Source organism: Spea bombifrons, chromosome 1 (assembly GCF_027358695.1).
Source record: "Spea bombifrons isolate aSpeBom1 chromosome 1, aSpeBom1.2.pri, whole genome shotgun sequence".
In the NCBI taxonomy this organism is placed as follows: Eukaryota; Metazoa; Chordata; class Amphibia; order Anura; family Pelobatidae; genus Spea; species Spea bombifrons.
The window spans coordinates 80,832,885-80,854,144 of record NC_071087.1 but is presented as its reverse complement, the minus strand read 5'-3'; the positions used below and the strand labels follow the sequence as shown (position 1 = coordinate 80,854,144).

The 21,260-nt window shown below is 39.6% G+C and overlaps 1 protein-coding gene across 1 annotated transcript; it reads right to left on the bottom strand.

Annotated features, from left to right (window-relative positions):
- Positions 1 to 6,534: 6,534 nt before the first annotated feature.
- THEG (theg spermatid protein) lies at positions 6,535 to 17,252 on the bottom strand. Its single transcript, XM_053465512.1, has 7 exons — positions 17,186 to 17,252; positions 15,601 to 15,719; positions 12,782 to 12,828; positions 12,495 to 12,561; positions 11,450 to 11,576; positions 10,768 to 10,945; positions 6,535 to 7,060 (listed from the first exon to the last, which is right to left on the bottom strand). The coding sequence occupies exons 2-7, from the start codon at positions 15,687 to 15,689 to the stop codon at positions 6,813 to 6,815; spliced, it is 756 nt and encodes a 251-aa protein (XP_053321487.1). The 5' UTR covers positions 15,690 to 15,719; positions 17,186 to 17,252; the 3' UTR covers positions 6,535 to 6,812.
- Between the last annotated feature and the right edge of the window lie 4,008 nt (positions 17,253 to 21,260).

Genomic DNA, 21,260 nt, shown 5'->3' with positions numbered 1-21,260 from the left:
CCCCCCCCCCGAAAATGGGTTTCTTGAAGAAAAGCTACAGAAGTCACAACCCATCCCACACACAAAAAAACCAAAACATACACACTGGGGGGGGGGGGGGTGGATGGACAGGGAAAAGGGAAAACCAGGCGGAACCACAAAGATATAAGCGGAGGAAAGGAGGGCAATGGAGGAGGGAATGAGAACAGGGAAAGGGAGGAGAAAAGAAAAACAAATAAATACCATGGGCATCTGCCGGCACACAGAGACTACGCCTCAGAGATCAAAAAACTTCCTCGACATCCAGCCGGCACAACTAAGACACCTACGGTAGGCGGCGAATAGCAGCCAAGAAAGACCAAACCGTTAATCCAATAACTTTCAAACTCTGAACTGAACGTGCCAGGCAACCTAGCAGGAATGAAATCCCAATAAGCCCATTATATGGAACATATATCGAGAGGAAAGAAGGAAAAAAAAGGGGGGGGCCAAACCTAGCACAAATAATCTCTCAGACCCGCCATCTCAAGAGACGGGTCCATGTCACTAACAACCACAGGGATAGGCAGCCCAACACATCAGTCATCGGGGGCAGGTACATAAGACATAATCCATCACCTCCCTCACCACCGACCGAGCACCCGCACGACCCACCAAGGTAGACCCTCCTCGAAGTACAAGGAAAGAGATCCCGCCCCAGACATCAGTGCTATATGCGCATATCACCAAAGCATATGGAATAGAGCGCAGGACTGGCAATTGAAATACCCCCCGGGACCCACCCCCTCGCCTTTCCAAACCCAATTCCCCCCACACCCCAACCAAAAAAAAGGGCATAGAAAAGCAAAACTACCTTCAATCAAAATAATAGCAATTGAAGGGTAACCAGGATGGTCTTCCATAGAAGAAATAAACAAACAAACCACTTCCCTCCCATACCCAACACAACCCTCCCACCACCCAAAAAAGCAAAGAAAAAATAAAGATATATGTCCATATGGTAATGTCACAAAGAATGTCCGCACGTGAGTACACGCATAGCTCCGTAGTCTCGACTGGCAGCTCAGAAAACACTGCAGACCCACACCGCAGCCCAAAGAGTACGGGGTACGTAAGTATAGCACCCCAACAAATAGAGAGAGTGGTAGTCTGCGGACAGGGAGCATAGGGCTGCGCAAGGAACAAAAAGTGCAGAGATCCGGGGCAAAGCCAGGGGCTGCCACATCTCTAAACCATTAAGGTCCTCAATCACTCACCCCCTGACAGGAAAGCCAAAGCATCCCCTAGTACCGCATGCAATCACTCCTCAGCTGCGACGCCTGGGGCCACTCCAGAGGCATCACTGTTCCCCTCACGACGCTGTGAGGGCCGGATAGATGACTTTCCATCACACCTCAAGGTCCTCTGCACATGGGGAACAACTCCGCAATTCTGCTGCATGTCTGGTAACCGCCAATCATCAATGGGTACATCAGGAACACCTAGGTCCCGAAGGAAGGCAGTAAGATTGTGGTGATATCGAAGCGTGTGGGTGATTCCTCCATAGCACACATTGAGACTGAAGGGGTAGCCCCAAAAATATTGTAAACCTCTTTGTAGCAGCTCCAGGGTCAGTGGACGAAGTGCTCTGCAGGCCTGGAAGGTAAGGTCAGATAGATCCTGGAAGAAGGTGATGGCATGACCCTCAAATATCCAGGATCCCACCTCTCTCGCCCTCTGCATGATAGTCTCCTTGATCCTGTAGGCCGTCACGCAGCATATCACCTCTCGTGGGGGGGCCTATGGGCTCTATACAGGTGAAGCACGGTATCCAATGGTTGCCCCAGGAGATCATTAAATAGCCTCACAACAAGGCTGTCTACATCCTCCGCCGTCCCGGGGTCCGCCTCAAGAAGACCTTGGATCACAGTGAGGGGGCAGTGGCTGTAGTGGGGGGAATAGAGGCTAGTAGCCGGGGGAACAGGGCTAGTGGGCCCTCCACTACAAGCCCTCTGTCCTCCCCACTACAAGCCCCTGTCTGTCCCCCCCACTACAAGCCCTGTCCCCCTACCTACAGCCCCTGTACTCCACAGTACAGCACCTGCCCCGCACTACAGGACAGGAAGGGGGCCAACTATTATATTATTTGCCCAGGGCCCACCAGAGCCTTGAATCGGCCCTGCACACACACTAAATTATTACATCAGCTACCCCAGTGGACTTACAGTGGAGTGTGTGGTGTATAAACGAAGTATAAAAATACAATAAAAGAAATAAAAACACAATAAAAGAATCCAGAAGGAAAAGAACTGTGTGGATCCTTTTACTACCTGGAGTGGGTTCAGAAGGAAGGCATCCTTTCGTTTACACCCCAAGTGGGCACCTGGAGCTGTTTATATAGAGCCTGTTCACGGCTCTATCTCATGTGAGTCTACTCTATACCCCATTACAATCATTACTGCATTTATGGGTTACACTATGATCTCTCTGTGTCTCAATTTACAGGGCTAAAAGAGAGGTCTATACCACATTTTATGCAAGCATATATACAGATTTACTCTAAGGTTGTGTATTGGGGCATGTGTACTTACACCTTTTATGTTTATTGTTATTTGTATAATTTTAGTGGAAATTTAAAGTGTTTTTTTCACGAGGTGTGTTATAAGTTGCACTTTACTTTACACTTATTGTTAATTATTTGATTTTGTTATAACACAAAGGTTCGTCTACTTTAACAGATATTTAATAAGAGACAAAAACACAGTAACATACAATAAATGAGTGACAGCCCAACATACAATGCAACACTTTCCAAGACTAACCTGCAACCTAAAAGTCCAACATAACCCAGCACACCACCGATTACCCCATCCATGCAGGCACAAGCCCATGGGGCCTACTACCACAGTACAGACGTGTGAGGTGGAGCAGATTCAAGCTCTCTTTGTGTTAACAATTTTTTTGTGTCATTTTTCTGGCATACACATGGACATTTCCTTGTTGCAGATGAGTCCACCCTGTGCTGCTTATGGCTAAACATTCCTGTGCTGCCCCACTGGCCACCCACTTCTTCTTTTGTGTTTTAAGGAGAGGTGAATGTCTAGTTGACTGTAAACATGCATTCTGTCTGGTTTCTTCTGGTGCTTTTCTACAGGAACAGTGTGGCTTCTAGAGCTATATAGTATATTTAGAGGTTTTAGCTGCTAAGCAGGTTATACACACTACCTTACATACTAGTTCATTTAAAATACTGTTTTGATGAAAAGTTAAATACAGTGTCCACCACTAATATTGGTACCCTTGGTAAATATGAGCAAAGAATGCTGTAAAAATGTCTTTATTGTTTAACCCTTTGCGGTCCTATGTTGGAATATATCCGTCAAAATATTTTACCGCTTGTGGTCCAATGCTGGATTTACCAGTTGACCGCTAGATGTCGCTATTATAGAAAAAAATATTTTTTACAGCTTGTGGTTCAATGTTGGATTACCTAGTGACCACTAGATGTTGCTATTACAATGAAGAATTCAATGTTTATTGATTATGGATTTTATAAGGGGTACAGAAGAGAAAAAATGGGGAATCCAAACATAAAGAGAACACCGAGGCAGAGGCATTTAAAAGAGACATATCCACATCATTACACATCAATTTGATAACGGTGACATTTGCAGCACTCAGTAAGTATGTTAAGATAAAATTCTAATGCAATTACCATAGAGACGTCAGCACAGCCCATGGCCAAAAAAGATCATGGCCTTACATGATCTAAGACAAAGAGAGAGAGAGACCAGGAGAAGATAGATCAGGGTGTCATCAGCATACAGGTGGCATTGAAAAACAAAGGATGAGATTAGTTTGCCATGTGAGGTAGTGTAAAGAGAGAACAGAAGGGCTCCTAGAACTGAACCTTGGGGTATCTTGACTGAACGGGAGAGGGGAGGAGAAGCGTTACTGGAGACACTGACACTGAATGTACGATAAGAGAGGTAGAAATGAACCAGGAGAGAGCAGTGTTACGAGACCAAGAGCGTGAAGCGTTTGAAGGAGAAGAGGGTGCTCCACATTGTTGAAAGCAGTAGAAAGGTTCAGTAGGAATAGCATGTAGTGGCTTTTGGATATAGCAGTGAGTGGGTCATGAGTATTTTTAGTAAGGGCGGTCGCAGTAGAGTCTTGAGGGTGAAAACCAGATTGAAGAGGGTCAAGTAAGGAGTTGGAATCAGGAAACTTAGTTAATTGTATAAATTATTATTTGAAGAAGCTTTCAAGGAGGCGAGAGGAAGTAGAGAGATGGGAGGGTAATTGGACAGATCAGTCGGGTCCAGGGAGGGCTCTGTAAAGATTGGAGTATTTGCTTAAAAGGGGATGGGACAGATCCAGTAGAGAGGGAGAGGTTGAATATGTGAGCTAGAGTAGGGTTAAGAGTAGATGAAAGAGAGTGGGTAAGATGGGAAGGGATCGGGTCAAGGGGACATGTGGTTGGGCAAGAGGAAAGAAGGAGAGCATGTGTCTCCTCTTCAATGACAGCAGAGAATTGCTTTAATGTAGGGAAGGTCGAAGAAGGGAATTGAAAGTACTAAAGAGTCGTTTAGGGTTATGAGACAGGGAGGAGATGAGGAAGGTGAAGTAGGTTTCCTTAGCAAGGTTGAGAGCAGAGTAGTAGGAACATAGTATTAATTTATAGTGCAGAAAGTCAGTGGAATGAGACTTCCACCAATTACTTAGCAGTGCGGGAACGTGTTCCAGCTGTGTGCCAGGGTTGGAAACTTTAACGTCATAGAGGGATTAGTAACTGGGGCTACATCCTCAAGAGCAGATGTGAGGGTGGAGTTATAGAGAGAGGGGTAACGTTGTTAGGGTACAATATGTTTGAGACAGAAGAGAGGGAATAAATTGGTTCAGAATTTCCTGAAGGTTAATAGAGCTAAGGTCCCTGGTTAGGTGAGGTTGGGGTGCAAGGGAGTGAGTAGGAGGCAAGATTAGAGAGCAGGAAAGGAAGTGGTGGTCAGAGAGGGGGAAAGGGGAATTAGGTTAGTGAGAGAGCACATGCTAGAAAAAATTAAGTCCAGGGTGTCACCATCATCATTAGTAGGGGAGTTAATATATTGTGTGAGCTCAAAAGAGGAAATAAGCCATGAGACTCAAAGGGGTGCCAATTAGGATGTTGAAGTCCCCATGGATGACAGAAGGAACAGCAGAGGAGAAAAAGAGGGGAAGGGGTCAAGAAAGATGTTAGCCATGCCAGAGGGGGTGGTATATAACTGCAACGGGCAAGGAGATGGGATTAAATTGTCAGATAGCATGGACTTGAAATGAGGAGAAAGTGTGATGGAGCAGAGGGAATAGGTTGAAAAGTACAAGTTGGGAAGAGTAGGAAGCCTACTCTACCACTATCCCTGTCATCGGGTCTGGGAGCGTGAGTGAGATGGAGGCCAGTATTGGAGAGAGCAGCAGAAGGAGTGTTACAAGAGGTGAGCCAGGTTTCAGTTAGCCTGAGAGGGTGCAAGGAACTAGAGACAAAGTGGTCATGCAAGGCTGTTAGTTTGTTACACACAGAACGTGCGTTCCAGAGTGCAAAGATAAAAAGGTGGGTAGGAGAAGGGGCAGGGTATGTGGACAAGATTATTGAATTTTCTGGAATGTTGAGTGGGAATAGGACAACAAAGCAGGACCAAGCTTTGGGAAATATCCCCAGCTCCTAAAAGAAGAGAGAGTGAGAGAAGGTGGGAATAGGACGTGTGTGAGTAGAGAGATTACTGGTAGTGAGGGGAGGTGGAGCTAAAAAGTGCCTAGGATGAGAGAAAGGGAGAAGAAAGCAATGAGGAAACAATACAGAAATAGCGTGAAGTTGCTGGTGGTTGGAGAGACAGAACTGTTCTACTAATAATAGAGGAAAGTGAGAAGAGAAAAGAGAATTGTGAACATGGTAATTGGAGAAAGATGGTAATGGAAATGGAATGGCAATGGAGCACACAATAAATATTAGGCAGCACTTGATGATGGTTCAGTGGAATATTGATTGCACGGAGCCTCCAAGTTCCTATTTGTCCTTCCTTGTTGCCCTCCCTTGGTAAACTCCTATACATCGGCTTTTAAATGGAAAGTGGCCAGGGGGCTGTTATCCTTGGAGATTGTTGGCCACTCCAACATCCTCTTCACAGTACGTTGAGACAATATAGACACACAGGTTGATTCATAAAATTTCCAGTTAACTGGAACCTCCTAATTATTGCCGTGATGATGGAAATGGGCAATGTTTTTTCTATTTTCTTATAGCCACTTCCCATTTTGTAAAGCTCAATAACCTTTTGCTACACATCACAACTACATTCCTTGGTCTTACACATTGTGATTAATGAGAGAATTAGGCCTATGTGTTACCTAATATTTATTTATTTCATGGTTCAATAATTTCCTGCTCCTAGTCACCCAGGTGTACTAAAAACATTTTAACATTTTTTTGGGATAAACCTGTAATGTGTTTGCAATTGTTTGATATCCATGAGAGCAGAGTATCATAAGGTTACACAATAAAGACAATTTTTCATAGCATTTCATAGCATTCTTTACTTTACCAATATTAGTGGAGGACACTGTATGCTCTATTGCAAAAATTAATTAATGGTAGTAACATGATTATGCAACAAAATTCACCTTTATATTTTTACTTTTTATTTGATTTTACATAATTCTTTTGGCTGTCTGTCAAGATAAATGTTTACGATCTATTGATCTATTCTTAGAATTGGATCAAACATATTTTTCCAAATGACAGTAAGGATTAATAGTGCTGACTTATGAAGTTTTATATTTTTAAACATTGCTGCTCTTATCTAAAAAAGAGGAAATCAATTTTAGATCTTCTTGGGCTGATGTCGACGAGATGGGGGTGTGCTTAACTCCAATACGCGAGGAGAGGCATCTGCATTTTTTGCAGCAGGTGAAATCTTGTATGGATCGTACCCTTCAAAAATAGCTTTCCGAATCCTAGGTTTTGCAAGCTGACAGATACGATCTGAAGCCTGGGCATGAAGAGCAGATGCAGGAACCTTCCTCTCAATGGGTAAATCATGTTGGAACTGGTGATGTTCTGTCTTGGGCACTAGGGAATTAAAGAGACAGCAGACTTAGGGTTAAGGTATGCTAGGCATAGCGCATCACAGGGTTACTCTTTCAGTAAACATGGTGTTATGACCATTACACCAACAGAGACTTTTATGACATTACATACATACATAGACATTAACGTGTAGTCCGCTCCCCCTTTGCAACTATAACAGCTTCCACTCTTGTGGGAAGGCTTTCCACAAGATTTTAGAGTGGTTCTGTGGGATTTTTTGCCCATTTGTCCAGTGGAGTATTTTTAAGGTCAGGCACTGCTGGACGAGACGGCCTGACTTGCAATCTCCATTCCAGTTTACTCCAAAGGTGTGGGGTTGAGGTCAGGGCTCTGTGCAGGCCAGTCAAGTTCTTCCACACCAAACATATCCTACCATGTTTTTATGGACTTTGCATAGTCATACTGGAATATAAAAAGGGCCTTCCCCAAAGTGTTCCTACAAAGTTGGGAGCATAGTATTGTCGAAAATGTCTTGGTATGCTGAAGGGGACTTTTTGGACAAATGTTGGACAATGCTATGCTTCCAACTTTGTCCAAATGTATAGTGTGGAATAACTTGAATAACTGTTAAATTGTATCACTATCCACAACTACAATGTGATGTCACCTGCATCACCACAAGTTGTTTTCAAGGGTTTCAAGAAAAAAAACCTCTACTCTCATCCCAAAAAATCCTATGGTCAGATGAAACCAGAATAGAGTTTTTTGACAATAAGTTCCAGAGGTGGATTTGGCACACAGAGAGGTAAGGTAGACATATGGAAGAGTACCTCATGCCCTTGGTTAAATATGGTGATGGTTCTTTAATTTTTTGGGGCTGTTTTTTTTGCCAGAGGACCTGGAGATTTTGTTAGGATACATGACATCATGGGCTCTATGAAATATAAACAAATGAACACCTGATTGGCTCTGCCCGATAGCTTAAAATGGGCCATGGTTGGATCTTACAGCAGGACAATCCGAAACACACATGAAAATTAACACAAAAATTGTTTACTGATTATAAAATCATGGTCCTATCATGGCCATACCAGTCCTCTGACTTGACCCCCTTAGAAAACCTGTGGGGAGAACTGAAGAGGAGGGTCCACCAGCCTCAGTCTCGAAATCTGAAGGCTCTGGAGAGATTATGTAAGGTCTTGTATCACTTGTATGATAGCCATGTATTCTCTAACCTCATCAGGTATTATAGAAGGCTCAGAGCTGTTATAGTGGCAAAGGGAGGTAGCACAAAGTATTGACTGAAAGGGTGCCAATCATTGTCTCACACATATATTAAACAATATTTTGTTTTTGGATAAACCTGTGTTTTGTTTGCAATTGTTTGATATCCATGAGAGCAGAGTATTTTTACGTATGTTTTTAAGAAAAATGTTAAGCCTTTTTTGCTCATATTTATCAAGGGTCCCAACATTAGTGGAGGGCACTGTGACCCCAAAATACTTAATAATAATAATAATAAGTTGTGCTTTTGCAAGGATTAATTTGCATTTTTGGATGGAGCCTAAGATTTATACATGATTTAATCAATAACTGCTGGTAAGGGTTTTACATGACACAAAACAAAAGATTTGTCAAAAATAAGTCGGATCCTATTAATTAAGAAGATTCATGGTTAGGATTTGTGCTAGAAAGCAATAAACCACAATAAAAATAAACTAAACATATATTGCTTTAAATTACAGAAGTTACTCCAACTATGGTTTATTGTTGCTTCTACAACTGACTTGCCCTATGTTTCCCATGTAAGACATGACTCTAGCCAGATAAGTTTTGTGTTTGTAGCAGGTAATGCATACTTTTCTGATAAGGATATGCTGTAGTCACATTGAGTTAAGTTTTACTGACCTGGAATACACATGTACATAATGCCACAGTTTCAGATTAAAGGTGTGCTTAGAGGTCATTTGATCTTGACACCCTATACACTCTAATGTAACAAAACCGGTGGTGCTACCAGAACAGCCTTTGTGTGCAGCATATTGAATAGAAACATATCAGATTACTTTTGTTGTACTATATTCAATGATAAATCCCTATTGTCTGTTCTGTACACTACAGTTGGTTATATCTGTAAAATAGTAATTTGGAACATATTGATAAGTGAATAAATGTCTCACACAGTTACAGCAAAAAAGTTAAAGGGGAGCTTACATTGTTTTTTTGTCAGTATGTTGTCAGGAAGGTGCCTTTACAGTATCTATGTCCATATTTCCATATATTCAATGTTGATATTCCACATTTCATTGACATTTTTTAATGGAAATCTGTCTTAAGAGTATCTATCAAATCCATCTAGCCTTTCATTTTACCAACTTAACTACTAATTTGACATATCCGCGTGAAAGAAAATCCGGCTTTTCATAGCATAAATACTGCGCAACATTTAATGGTACTATTAAGTTATCATGTCTTTGCTAATACACTTCCTACCACTAAATTATGCTACAATGTAAAGTAGTTTTCATGTGACAACACTGAAGAAATGACACTCTGCTACAACGTAAAGTAGTTAGTGTACAGCCTGTATAACAGTGTAAATGTGCTGTCCACCTAAAAATAACTCAACACACAGCCATTAATGTCTAAACCTTGGCAACAAAAGTGAGAACACCCCTAAGTGGAAATGTACAAATTGGACACTACATTACACTACTTTACATTGTAGAAGAGTGTCATTTCTTCAGTGTTGTCATCACTTCAGTGTTGAGGCCTGGACTTTGACTGGACCATTGCAACACCTTGATTCTTTTCTTTTTCAGACATTCTGCTGTAGACCTGCTGGTGTGCTTGGGATCATTGTCCTGCTGCATGACCCAATTTCGACCAAGCTCTAGCTGTCAGACAGATGGCCTCACATTTTATTCTAGAATACTTTCGTATACAGAGGAGTTCATGGTCGACTCAATGACTACAAGGTTCCCAGGTCCTGTGGCTGAAAAACATGGCCAAACAATCAACCCTCCACCACAGTGCTTGACAGTTGGTATGAGGTGTTTGTGCTGATATGCTGTGTTTGGTTTTCACCAAATGTAGTACTGTGCATTATGGCCAAACATCTCCACTTTGGTCTTGTCTGTCCAAATAACATTGTTCCAGATGTCTAGTGGTTTGTTCAGATGCAACTTTGCTAACCTAAGCTGTGCTGTCTTTTTAAAGAGAAGAGGTTTTCTTCTGGCAACCCTTTCAAGCAAACATCATAAAGGTGATGTCACAAGTAGATGCACAGGACAGGTAGCCAGCCAGGGCCAGGTTTGGTACACTAAGCAGGTAGTCACGTTCGGTGTACAGAGTGGGTAGTCAGGAAAGCCAGTTATGGTGCACAGAGCAGGTCAGCACAGTATAAAATCGTAAGAGTATTCAAACAGGCCAGGAGTCAGACACAGCTTCAGGCTACAGATTGGCCAGGAAACAATCAAAGAGTCTGCTCACCCCTGGTTGCACATCACGGGCACGCCCCTTGCACGCCAGAAGCCTGACGTGACGTTGCAGAAGACAGCCATCAGCTAGATGCCTGCTGCACAGAGACCTTGCTCCTGCTAGCTGCAGCTTGGCTGCTGGTAGTAAGTCTCTGTTGCATGACACCAACACCTAGAAAAACTACAATTTGCCTTCAAATACACAAGGCAACTATACTGTCCTGTATAGAACAGTGGCAGCCATCTTGCATTGAATGTGAATGCTCATACCTGCTAATGCCTCTGTTCTAGCTGTGGGTGCCATACGTTTTTCAGATGTGGCAGACCCTTCTCTCTTCAACTGGTGAATATTAGGGGTTCTTGGAGGGGCTTCAGTACTACTCTGTCTTGGCATGGACAACTGGATGATGCGGTGGGTTGCAGAAGCTCTCTTTGCTCCCTCAGAAACCTGAGATTGGATTTTTTATTGTTAAAAGTCTGCTATAAAATAAATATACTGTAAGTAAAAAGAACATAACGTGCGGGACAAATGTGGCTTAAACATCTCACAATCTAATTAAGATCTGTCACTATGGGGTTTATTAACTAAAGAGTGATTTGGAAGGATTGTTTCCAGGAGAGTTGCAGTTTTAACTCACTGACTTTACTTTACATTATGAAGGGCCAATCTTAGTGAAGTTTGCCTCCAAGGATAGCTTGGATGGCCCTGGTTATTTAAATAAGTTCAATTTCTTGAAAGTCACCTCATGGTTGAACTATACATTATACAGCACCAGCTCAGCATGTCCTGCAGAGAAATTTGTAGAAATGGCCTTTTATAATGCACAGTGAATTGTAGGGAGTTGAAACAAATCTGGTTTAGTGAATAAACCCATTGTGTACTGTTACAAAAGTAACAAAATCCTAACATGCAAAGTAGCTCTCTCAAAGGGGGGGGGCACGGTAAACTTACTATGCTGTATACAGACCGATCCTCCTGCCACTCCACACTAACACCTTTTGCTTGTGCCAACTGCTTGATACGAGGTGAAGGAACAGCAGTTAGTGAGCTGGCTTTGATCGGCCAAATAGGAGAAGGTCTGAAAGAACATTCAATTATTAACAAACTACCTTGCAATCTGTTTTTTATTTATTGTGTGTACAATATGACTAGGCATGATCTAGGCATCTGTACCCTGCTATACGGTTTGAAACTGAAGTGAAAAATTTAAAACATAGTTGCTACTCCGAAACCGTTGGAGTATGTAATATAGATCTGAACTAAAAAAAACAGCTATTATAATTTTACTCATCAACTGTTCATAATTTAATTCTCCATTCCCTTCAATTTTTTTCTTGCATTTTAATTCTACCACTATCCTGCCATGCACCTGTATATAATATATATATATATATATATATATGTTTTATTACACCAAACATCAGTTACTCTATATCTGCATTGCCTCATGAACTATTCCTGTGTCCTGCAATAACTCACATTTCTATCAGTATCCCTAGTCTTTCTTTCCTACACCTAAATTACAAAGACATACCATGCCCTTGCTCCATGTTGTTCAACTGATATAGCAAATTACTTCTGCCATTGAAGACACAGAACTTCTATGCATTCCTGGAAAACCACAAGGAAATGGGGCTAAATACTGCATTAGTGCAACTGTACCTTCCAGTATCGTCACTGTTTTGTCACTGTATGGACAGTGAGCAAGAAACTAAAAAAGCTCTCAACTGTAAAAAGTACATTTAGGTATAATGCCAATGTATATACAGGCGTGCACATTTTCACATGCTTTTCGGGATTTAACCCTGCTAATATTTGTCTGTATCATGGCATGATTGATTTGCTAACAGACCATCACGCTACTGTGGGTAGAGGCATGTGGCTTTGTGATGTTTCAAACGCTATACAGAAGAAGCAAAGATAAGAGTGAATGATAACCCTCACTGTGAGTTGCAGACCAAAGAGACACAGTTGATTCAAGTAGTAGACCTCTTACCTGTCCTGCTTATAGTTGTTGTGTACTGATTTAGGATGTGCAAGCTCCTCTTGCCTTTTACTTAATCCTGTTAAACAGAAGTCAAGATGTTAAAAGAACTTTGTGCAAACTATGGACTCGAGTTGGGGTCATTTAAAATTAGTTTTGTATATCTTTCTTGAACGTTCATGGATTTTGACAGATACTACCTATGAATAACAACACTATTATGCCAACTTGCATATACATTTTAACTGTCTTGCAATAATAATTCATTGAATGTGTTAAATGTGCAGTTTGTTACTTACCGCACACTGTCATTAACTGTGGCTTCATTGGCCAGTACACAGAAGGCCTGTTATTACAGAAACAGAGTTATTCTTCATGTGTTATAACAGTATTTCTAACCATATTTCTAACAAAATACTACTATTAAAAGTCAATTTTTTAATCATGCTCAATATTATCTTTAGTTAATCTAGGTTTACAGAATTAAGAAAAAGCTTTACCAATCTGAAATTATTCAGGTTCTATCTGATAGCAGACATTTCCTCAAACTCCCACAGAAAAAAATAGTAGATTTTTAGCAATGCTACCTTTTGATCTACCGTATATCTAGATTTGTAGAAACAGAAACCATAGCATTTTGCAAGAATAGTTTGCACCTCATTTGCTTAGTTTTTATTATTATGGGTACACTGAATAAATAATTTTTTTTTTTTTTTTAAATCTGATGAAGGTAAGAACACCATTCATTCATTTTAGATGACAAAAGCTGTTCCAGATAACCTTTAACAGAGTCTCTATAAAATCCCAAAATTGGAAATGTCAGCTTCAAATAGAGGAGATTGCATTTTGTTACCTAATGCTGTCTATGGCTGAGATCAATTTGATTTTTCCTTTTGTGCTCAGTAAAAGGTGGTGGAGGGGAGAAAATAAAGAGCGACATCATAATAATAGGTTTTAACAGCACTCTGGCATCTAGAATGCTAGTTATTGAGGGTCACTGCTAATTATAGTCCTGGTGTGCCCAATTGGGGATTTGTGATTAATATGCTGTAATTAGATGACAAATATTACACAATAATAGGCACCCAGCACCAAATAATAATGGTGATATTCAGTCTGGTTACAGGAATTTATCTTTAACAACATAACATCTAAATGTGATTAGGCCTGCATCTAGCTCAGAAACATTCTGAAAACAACTGGGTATAGAAGAAACACCTCAAAAGGCTGACCACATAGAAATAATGTGGGCCATTGGTCCTAGAATGCTAGAAAATGTATTAAGAACTGTTTATCTCAGCAAGAGAAGTAGTTATAGGAAAACCTGCAATGTGCAATAAGAGTAGTTCTAGGGGGTTAATATATATGGAGCAACAGGAGGAGTTATACAATAGATGGAATAGTATGAAATAATGTTTGATATTATAGGCCGGCTCTGACTAGCCATCAGTTGGCCAGTATCATTTCTGCCTCCCATTTACTGCTTATGCAGTCATGTGTATGCATCCGACTGCTGGATTCATGCGGCCACAAACTAAACTCTTATATCTGGCTACGGGATAGCTGCATGGTTACTCCTACTTATATTGGTGTCTCTTACCTGTTGTTGTATGGTACAGTAGGAGTGCGCCTAGGGTTAGTGATGCCTGGGTGAAGTATTTCTTTGGTGTCCCCATCCCCCATAATTAAAACACACACATACTAACACCCACTCACTAAACACTTAAACATAGATACATGGCTCTCCCTTGCACCACTAACTTTAGGCTCACACTCTAACACCATATACTGATGCACACACTTACACCAATACACAATTCTAACATGCCATACCCTATCACACAAACACTCTACACCTTATGCTGAGACACTCACGCTAACACTCACATACAAACACATGTAAACACCACATGCTAATAGTATAAACGCATACATGCTAACACCATATACTAACGCACACTATACCACACACTCATTCTAACATGATACACTTACTCATACATACATATATACAGACACTCCCTCTCCTATTACCCATGTAGGTCATAGTTCTGTCCTACCCCCTCCCTTTAACCCCACTAGGAGCCCTGTCTTTACTGAAGATCACACTCTCTGTTCAATCTGCCACGCTGATGATGCCTATTACTGAGGGGTCACATAACGTGACACTGCTGGACCCTTCAGTTGCATGCACCCGTGTCACCCACCTTAGCTTGATTCTAGTAATAATGCTAGCTTGCCACATAACTCAGCGTCAAAGAGGTTAAAATCTAAACTAAATAATTATACTGGCATCCAAACAAAAACCATAACTTAGTGACAATATTGATTAACACATTTGTTCATGCTAAATTAGGGATGGCAACAATTCTTTAATTATTATTATTGGGAATATGGTATAGGTAGGAAGCATACTGAGTTAATCATATAAAAGGACAATGAGGAACGGGGGAGGTGAAATATGAAACAGCAGGAGGATGGAATATAAAGGCGTTATTAGGTTGCATTACATTTTATTTATAGAACGCCAGTGGATTCCATAGAGGTATATCAATAGACAAGAGTGAAACTGAATTACATTAAACCGGAGAATATACGGTAATACATTGACAGTAAGATTAACCCATGTTATGACATACTGGTGGAGAAGAAGAATAGGGTCCTGCTCTTTTGAGCTCACAACCTATTAGGATGTGTAGGGGGTTTGATTATAAAGAGATATCGCTGATATTATACCAAACAGTGATAAGGGGTAATTGCAGGAGATGTTTTATGTTTTAAATGTATAAAGTACATTGGCTTATCGGCAGGGTGTCAACTTGCAGCCTATGTAGTATGTCCAGCCCAAAAGTTTTAATGACATGGGAAACACAGGCTCATGAAAACTCATAATGGTAACATTAAAACAATCTAGCAGAAGGTAAATTAAAAATTATCAAGTAAACCATAGTGAAGCAATTGAAACATGTATGAGCTAGTCATATAGTGTAAAGAGGTACAATATCATTTGTAGTTATTAAATTAAATATATTATGCAGTACATTCTGAAATTATTGCTTTGCAGGACCCTCCAAAGTTCTGTTCTGATCCAAATGTAAAGATTTAGATATGTACCAACCTATTCTGGTGTCTCAAAAAGTCTGTCTTGGGACGAGCTAGGTAATCCATTCGGTTACCATGTGGCAGAGAGGGCTGAGCCACAGACATCCTGAATGCAAGGGTGGCAACAGATCCAGTCTGGGATGGCAGAAAGAGATTGAAAAAGATAACACTATATTGTCGGAGGCATCTATTTTTAGTCACTGTATCTGAAGAACAGAGAGCTAACAAACACAATCCTTTATTTCTGACCATTTTGTTATATGTCATACAATCCATCATTTACTTTTGCTTTCTTCTTTCTATTCTTCTTTTACTTAAACTTTTTTTATTTACATCAGTCAAGAAAACAAAAGGATATACGGTATAACTATATATCTACCATTCTTAATAACAAGAAATATTTGTGTGAGTTGTTATTGCCTGCTAGTCATAATTAAACAATTTATAAAACCTAGTAAAAAAATATATATATACCGGCGTGTGTGTGTGTATATATATATATATATAAATAATGTTGGGTTGATTATTCCTGAAAAAAAATGTCAAATCGACAGCATTTGTTTTCATAGACCATTCATTCTGGTTCAGTACAATGACAATAATAGTTGCAGGCTGGAAATGTACTTTACTGTGGCCTGTTTTGGTGGAGCATGGATAGGAATGGAGAAAGACCAAGACCATAGCTTATAATTTAAATTTTAAACACACATCATGTATTATAAAAAGCCTGGGCATTCACCCCTTCTTTTTTGTAGTCCGTCTATGGTTGCTCTTTTATTGTGCTAAATTCCACCTTAGCGATTATGTAAAATAAAATGAAAATAAAGAATGTATTAAAGAATTAAAACACAGATTTGGTATGCTTATTGAAAGCAAAAAGTGATACATTCTGGTACAGCCAAGCAAAACACAATACAGTTATGTTTAAAAACAATCATGCTCTGAATTCTTCACACAGTTGGGAATCAGATCAGAATTGCTTTAAGACCATGACCTGTGTTTATTTTTTGTGACCAGTTGCAAATAAAACACATATTTGCGTTATTGCTGTAAACATTGATACAGTCATTTCAAGCACACATTCTTAACTTCTAGAAAACAGGAACATCAAGAAAGCGGGACAGAAATTTAGGTCCAAAATGAGACATTTGAAAGGTCTCAAAGTATATTATGTCCATGTAAAAACAGCACATAAAATGGTTTTATTTTTATTAAATTGTATTATCTATGCACCATCCTTATCATGCATGCTTACACCTGTATAATTAAACATATTATACGGTCACGCTTGACTGCATGTAGTGTATATTTACACAAGCAATATTTTTAGTCATTTTCTCTTTTTACATTTAAGTTTCCCACTCAATAAATATATTGTCACACACCTCTATCCACTTTGTAAATGGTGTTTGCCTCATCTTTATTTGCTCAGCTGTCTAGGGACAGAAAGTCAGTAATAACAATGTTTGCACACTGTCAGTGCCTTATCTCTGCACATATCCTGCCCTCCATTTGTTTTATCAGCGTTACAGTTTATGAAATCACTTATGCGTCTATATTAAAAAATAAAATGGTATACCCTGCTAATCCTGCAGACTTACCCTAATGTAGCATCAGCTCCACTTCTTTTTTTCTTGCCCAGAGTCTTGGTGTAACACAAACTCTCCATTTAATCTGTTGCTAGGAGACGCAAATATGCACTGGTTTCCAAGGAAACCGATGGTTGTCACATGACAACAAAGCATCACATGACAAGCCGGCGAACCCTGGCTGCAGAGAGGCTAGAGTGCACGCGACAGGCAATAACGCCGGTGCCAACCAGACAGCTCAAGGTGTTCAAACGTATGGACATACAGGATCTCATTACTACTATATAGTCACAAAGCTGCATGCATTCACACAGCAGTACACTTCTGGTAAGCGTTGTGCACAGACCTTACAGAGCACAGCATACCTTATTACGGTATATATTTTTGGAGAGGAGCCTATGGTAATTCTTTGTTGTGAAGATGAAATTATAACCAGAGCCTGATTTATCACGCACCACTGCAGCAATCCAAATATATCAATACAGCTTGAGTCAAAATGAAAATCTAGAGCATAGTGCAACCCAGTCGTGTTTCAATATAGTATCCACATTCCACATGTGATCAAAATGCAAATGTATAAAACAGATGTCTGCACAAAATGTGAAACTACATAAAGCAATTAACTGCTGCTGTAGAAATCACCATATAATTATATAACATAATAAAAGTGTACAGACATATGTAGCTTAGATAAACAGGCCTCCTCATCATCCCTGGTTCACAAAGGACATTCCTGATTTTTGGCACTGACCCACAAAGCAAAAATCAATACTAGAATGCATCATTCCCAGATGTGATACCCAATATACTTCCTGGTGAAACTGCTTCAGAATTCATGCGTAATATAAAATAAAGTCTATATGTCTTTTAAAATAAAGAAAAAAGTGAACTAATCGTATCTGGAGGTCCAGTGGCCATGGGCTGTATACAGCATATTAAATACACATAATGGGGAGCATACAAGCTGCATAAAAGGCATACACATTCAGATTCCAGGGTTTCTGCCAGAATAATAATGACCTCTAAATCCCACTGGTTCAGCTCCTTGGTAAGCAATATAGCCATGAAAAATTAGATTGCACACAACTAAACTTTGTCAGTGTTTTTATGTATAGAGTAACATAAAACTTTAGGTACTTAGGGCTGTTTTGGTAGCAAAAGGGGGACCTACATTATATTAGGCAAGTGGTCATAACGTTATGGCTGAACGGTGTATAATGGTTATTTGTTTTTTTCCATCACTTGTTCAAGGCAACAATACTCAAAACTTTATTCTAGAGCTTACAATTCTGTCTCTGTTTTACAAGTTACTTACGCCAGACATTCCTTATTCTGGTAAATAAGTGGTTATTTATCAAAACATCATTTTTTGATAAATTTATATCATAGTAGAAGAACTATTTCATTAGTACTTTGGCATTGGAAATATTCATTAGGTTTTTAACTATCTATTATTTGCAGGGCCGGAGTAATAGCATCATGGGCCTGGTGCTGAGTATTTTGGTGGGCCTTTTTACGCAAATAAAATAGACAGAATAGACAGAATCTTAACTCATCGGCATCCATGTGTACTGGATAAAGAGAACATTGTATTATCTATGCACCATCCTTAGGCATCCTTAGGCAGATAGTATAAGAAAGAATCCTACGTGATGGGATTGGACATCAGTACACTAAAAAAAGTCATCATACACATGATGCCTGAAGCCACAATTTAGTGGCACTAATCCTTTTAATAAAATATGCAGATTGAAATAGAGTAAATAACACAAATCCTTTACTTTTCCTCTCACTGGGCCTAGAAAGCGACTACAAATTCGGGAGGTGTTTTATCTCTGGATAAGTAAAAATTAAATAATTAAATTTATTCCTACAATAAGTAAAGTGCTAGGAAACAGATGACCAGCCAGACACACCAGGACAGGCTCTGTCACACATATACCCAAACACACATGCCAAGACAGGTTATGCCACACTGACACCCAAAAACACACCTGACTGGGCCTATTTTCAGGTAGGGGCCTGGAGCTGCAGCACGTAAATCCAGCCCTGATTATTTGGACATAGGCCTTAAACCTTCAGATTTAAGATGGCAAAAGACAGATAAAAATATATAAAAGAGGAGAATAGGAGGAATAGTCAGACAATCACACTCTTGGAATATACTCCTAATTTTTGTTTATTATTTCCACGGGCATTTGGCCAAACACACCCTAACAGACACTTTTTGTCTGTTAAACAACTTAAAGCACAACATTTCTAAAAAAAAAAAAAAAAAAAAAAAGTTTCCTATTTCTGATTAATTCTTTAACCTGTTTTTTCTGCAATTTTACTATCATACTATGACGTGTGCTGGGATGTGTTTTGATCATTTCATGGTTATGTAGAAGCAGTGTTAACCCCTTAAGGACCGGGCTCATTTTTTCTTTTTGTACCCTGTGGGACCGAGGCTGTTTTAACACTTTTGCGGTGCTTGTGTTCAGCTGTAATTTTCTTCTCACCTATTTAGTGTACCCACACATGTTATATATTGTTTTTTTTCAGGAGAAGATGGGCTTTCTTCAGATACCATATGTTTTGATAATATCATCTTATTTACTATAAAAAAAATAGGAAAACATGGTGAAAATTTGAAAATAAACCCACTTTTCTTTGAAAACTCTTTTACTCACCTACAAAAGGAAGTAAAAAACTAGCTAAATAGATTCTACTATTTGTCCTGAGTTTAGAAATTCCTAATGTTTTTATTTTTATTTTTTGCTGTTTTTTGGAAGTTATTGGGCAATAAGTACAAGTAGCGTTTTATGATTTCCAAACCTTTTTTTCCAAATCTGGTCATTCTGCCGCCATCTCCTCTTTGGAACATCTTTGAAGCCGGTTAACTCAATTAATCCCCATCAAACCATATATTTTTGAAAAATAGACACCCCAGGGTATTTCAAATGCTGGTATTTTAACCCTTTCCATGCACTAATTATACAACTACACTTTGTCAAACTTTGTAATAGTAATTTTTTTTATTTTTTTTCACACGAATTGTAATTTAGTTATAAATATAAAGGTCCTGGTATCTGTCACTGTCAAACAACACCCCAATATGTGTTCAGCAATATCTCCTGAGTACAGCGATACCCCACATGCATGGGTTTGTCAGATTGTTTGGCTGGTAAAAGGCTACTTTTGGGACGTGCGTAATTCAGGTGATCATTTGGTCATTCTGCCTCTATCTCCTCTTTGGAACATCTTTGAAGCCGGTTACTTTAATTTACCCCATCAAACCATATATTTTTGAAAACTAGACACCCCAAGGTATTTCAAATGCTGGTATTTTAACCCTTTTATGCATGAGATTCTACCACCTGCCTTTGCCAAAATTTAATTTTGAATTTTTTTGCACACAAATCACAACATGTGAGTGCAGTGATACCCCACATCAGGGCCGGCCTTTGGGGTGTGCGACCGCACAGGGCGCCACACTCCAGGGGGCGCCGCCGCGGGGTCCTCCTCCGCCGCTGCCGCCCCCTCTGCACCTAAATGAAAACATTGTTGGGTTTTTTTGTTGGTGGTTTTTTTAACTTTATTTAACATCCTCCATGTTAAATAAAGTTTTTTTTTAACTTTATTTAACATGGAGGATGTTAAATAAAGTTAAAAAAAACAACAAAAACAACCAACAATGTTTTCATTTATGTCCCGGGCAGGGGCGCCGAGCGGTTGCTCGTGAAGTTCTCAGCAACCGCTCGACACCCCTCACTCTCCGTGACTCCGTAGCGGTGCCGGCATCTCATGTTGAGCGCCGGACTATTCATATCATTGTATAATGATATAGGATGTATATTATATGTTTCAAAGGAATACAATTGAAAGGTGCTTATTTAAGAATGACATGAAAGTGTGTCCCTCATATTTAACTATAATGGATAACATTTATTTAAGCAAATTACAAGAAATATATGAATATAAAAAAAAAGATTTGTGGCTGTTTAAGTATCAGTACAATATATACAGACAGAAAATAAAGCACATTTTAAAACACATTTTGTGGCAAAAATCAGCTTTCCCTAATGATTGATCTAATCCTGTTTAT

What these genes read in the sequence shown, in the direction of transcription:
- THEG (XM_053465512.1), bottom strand. Translation starts at nt 15,689, where the DNA reads ATGTCTGTGGCTCAGCCCTCTCTGCCACATGGTAACCGAATGGATTAC. An exon ending in TTTTTGAGACACCAGAATAG is followed by an intron (nt 12,829 to 15,600) that starts GTTGGTACATAT and finishes CTGTAATAACAG; the next exon opens with GCCTTCTGTGTACTGGCCAA. An exon ending in ATCGGTCTGTATACAGCATA is followed by an intron (nt 10,946 to 11,449) that starts GTAAGTTTACCG and finishes ATCCAATCTCAG; the next exon opens with GTTTCTGAGGGAGCAAAGAG.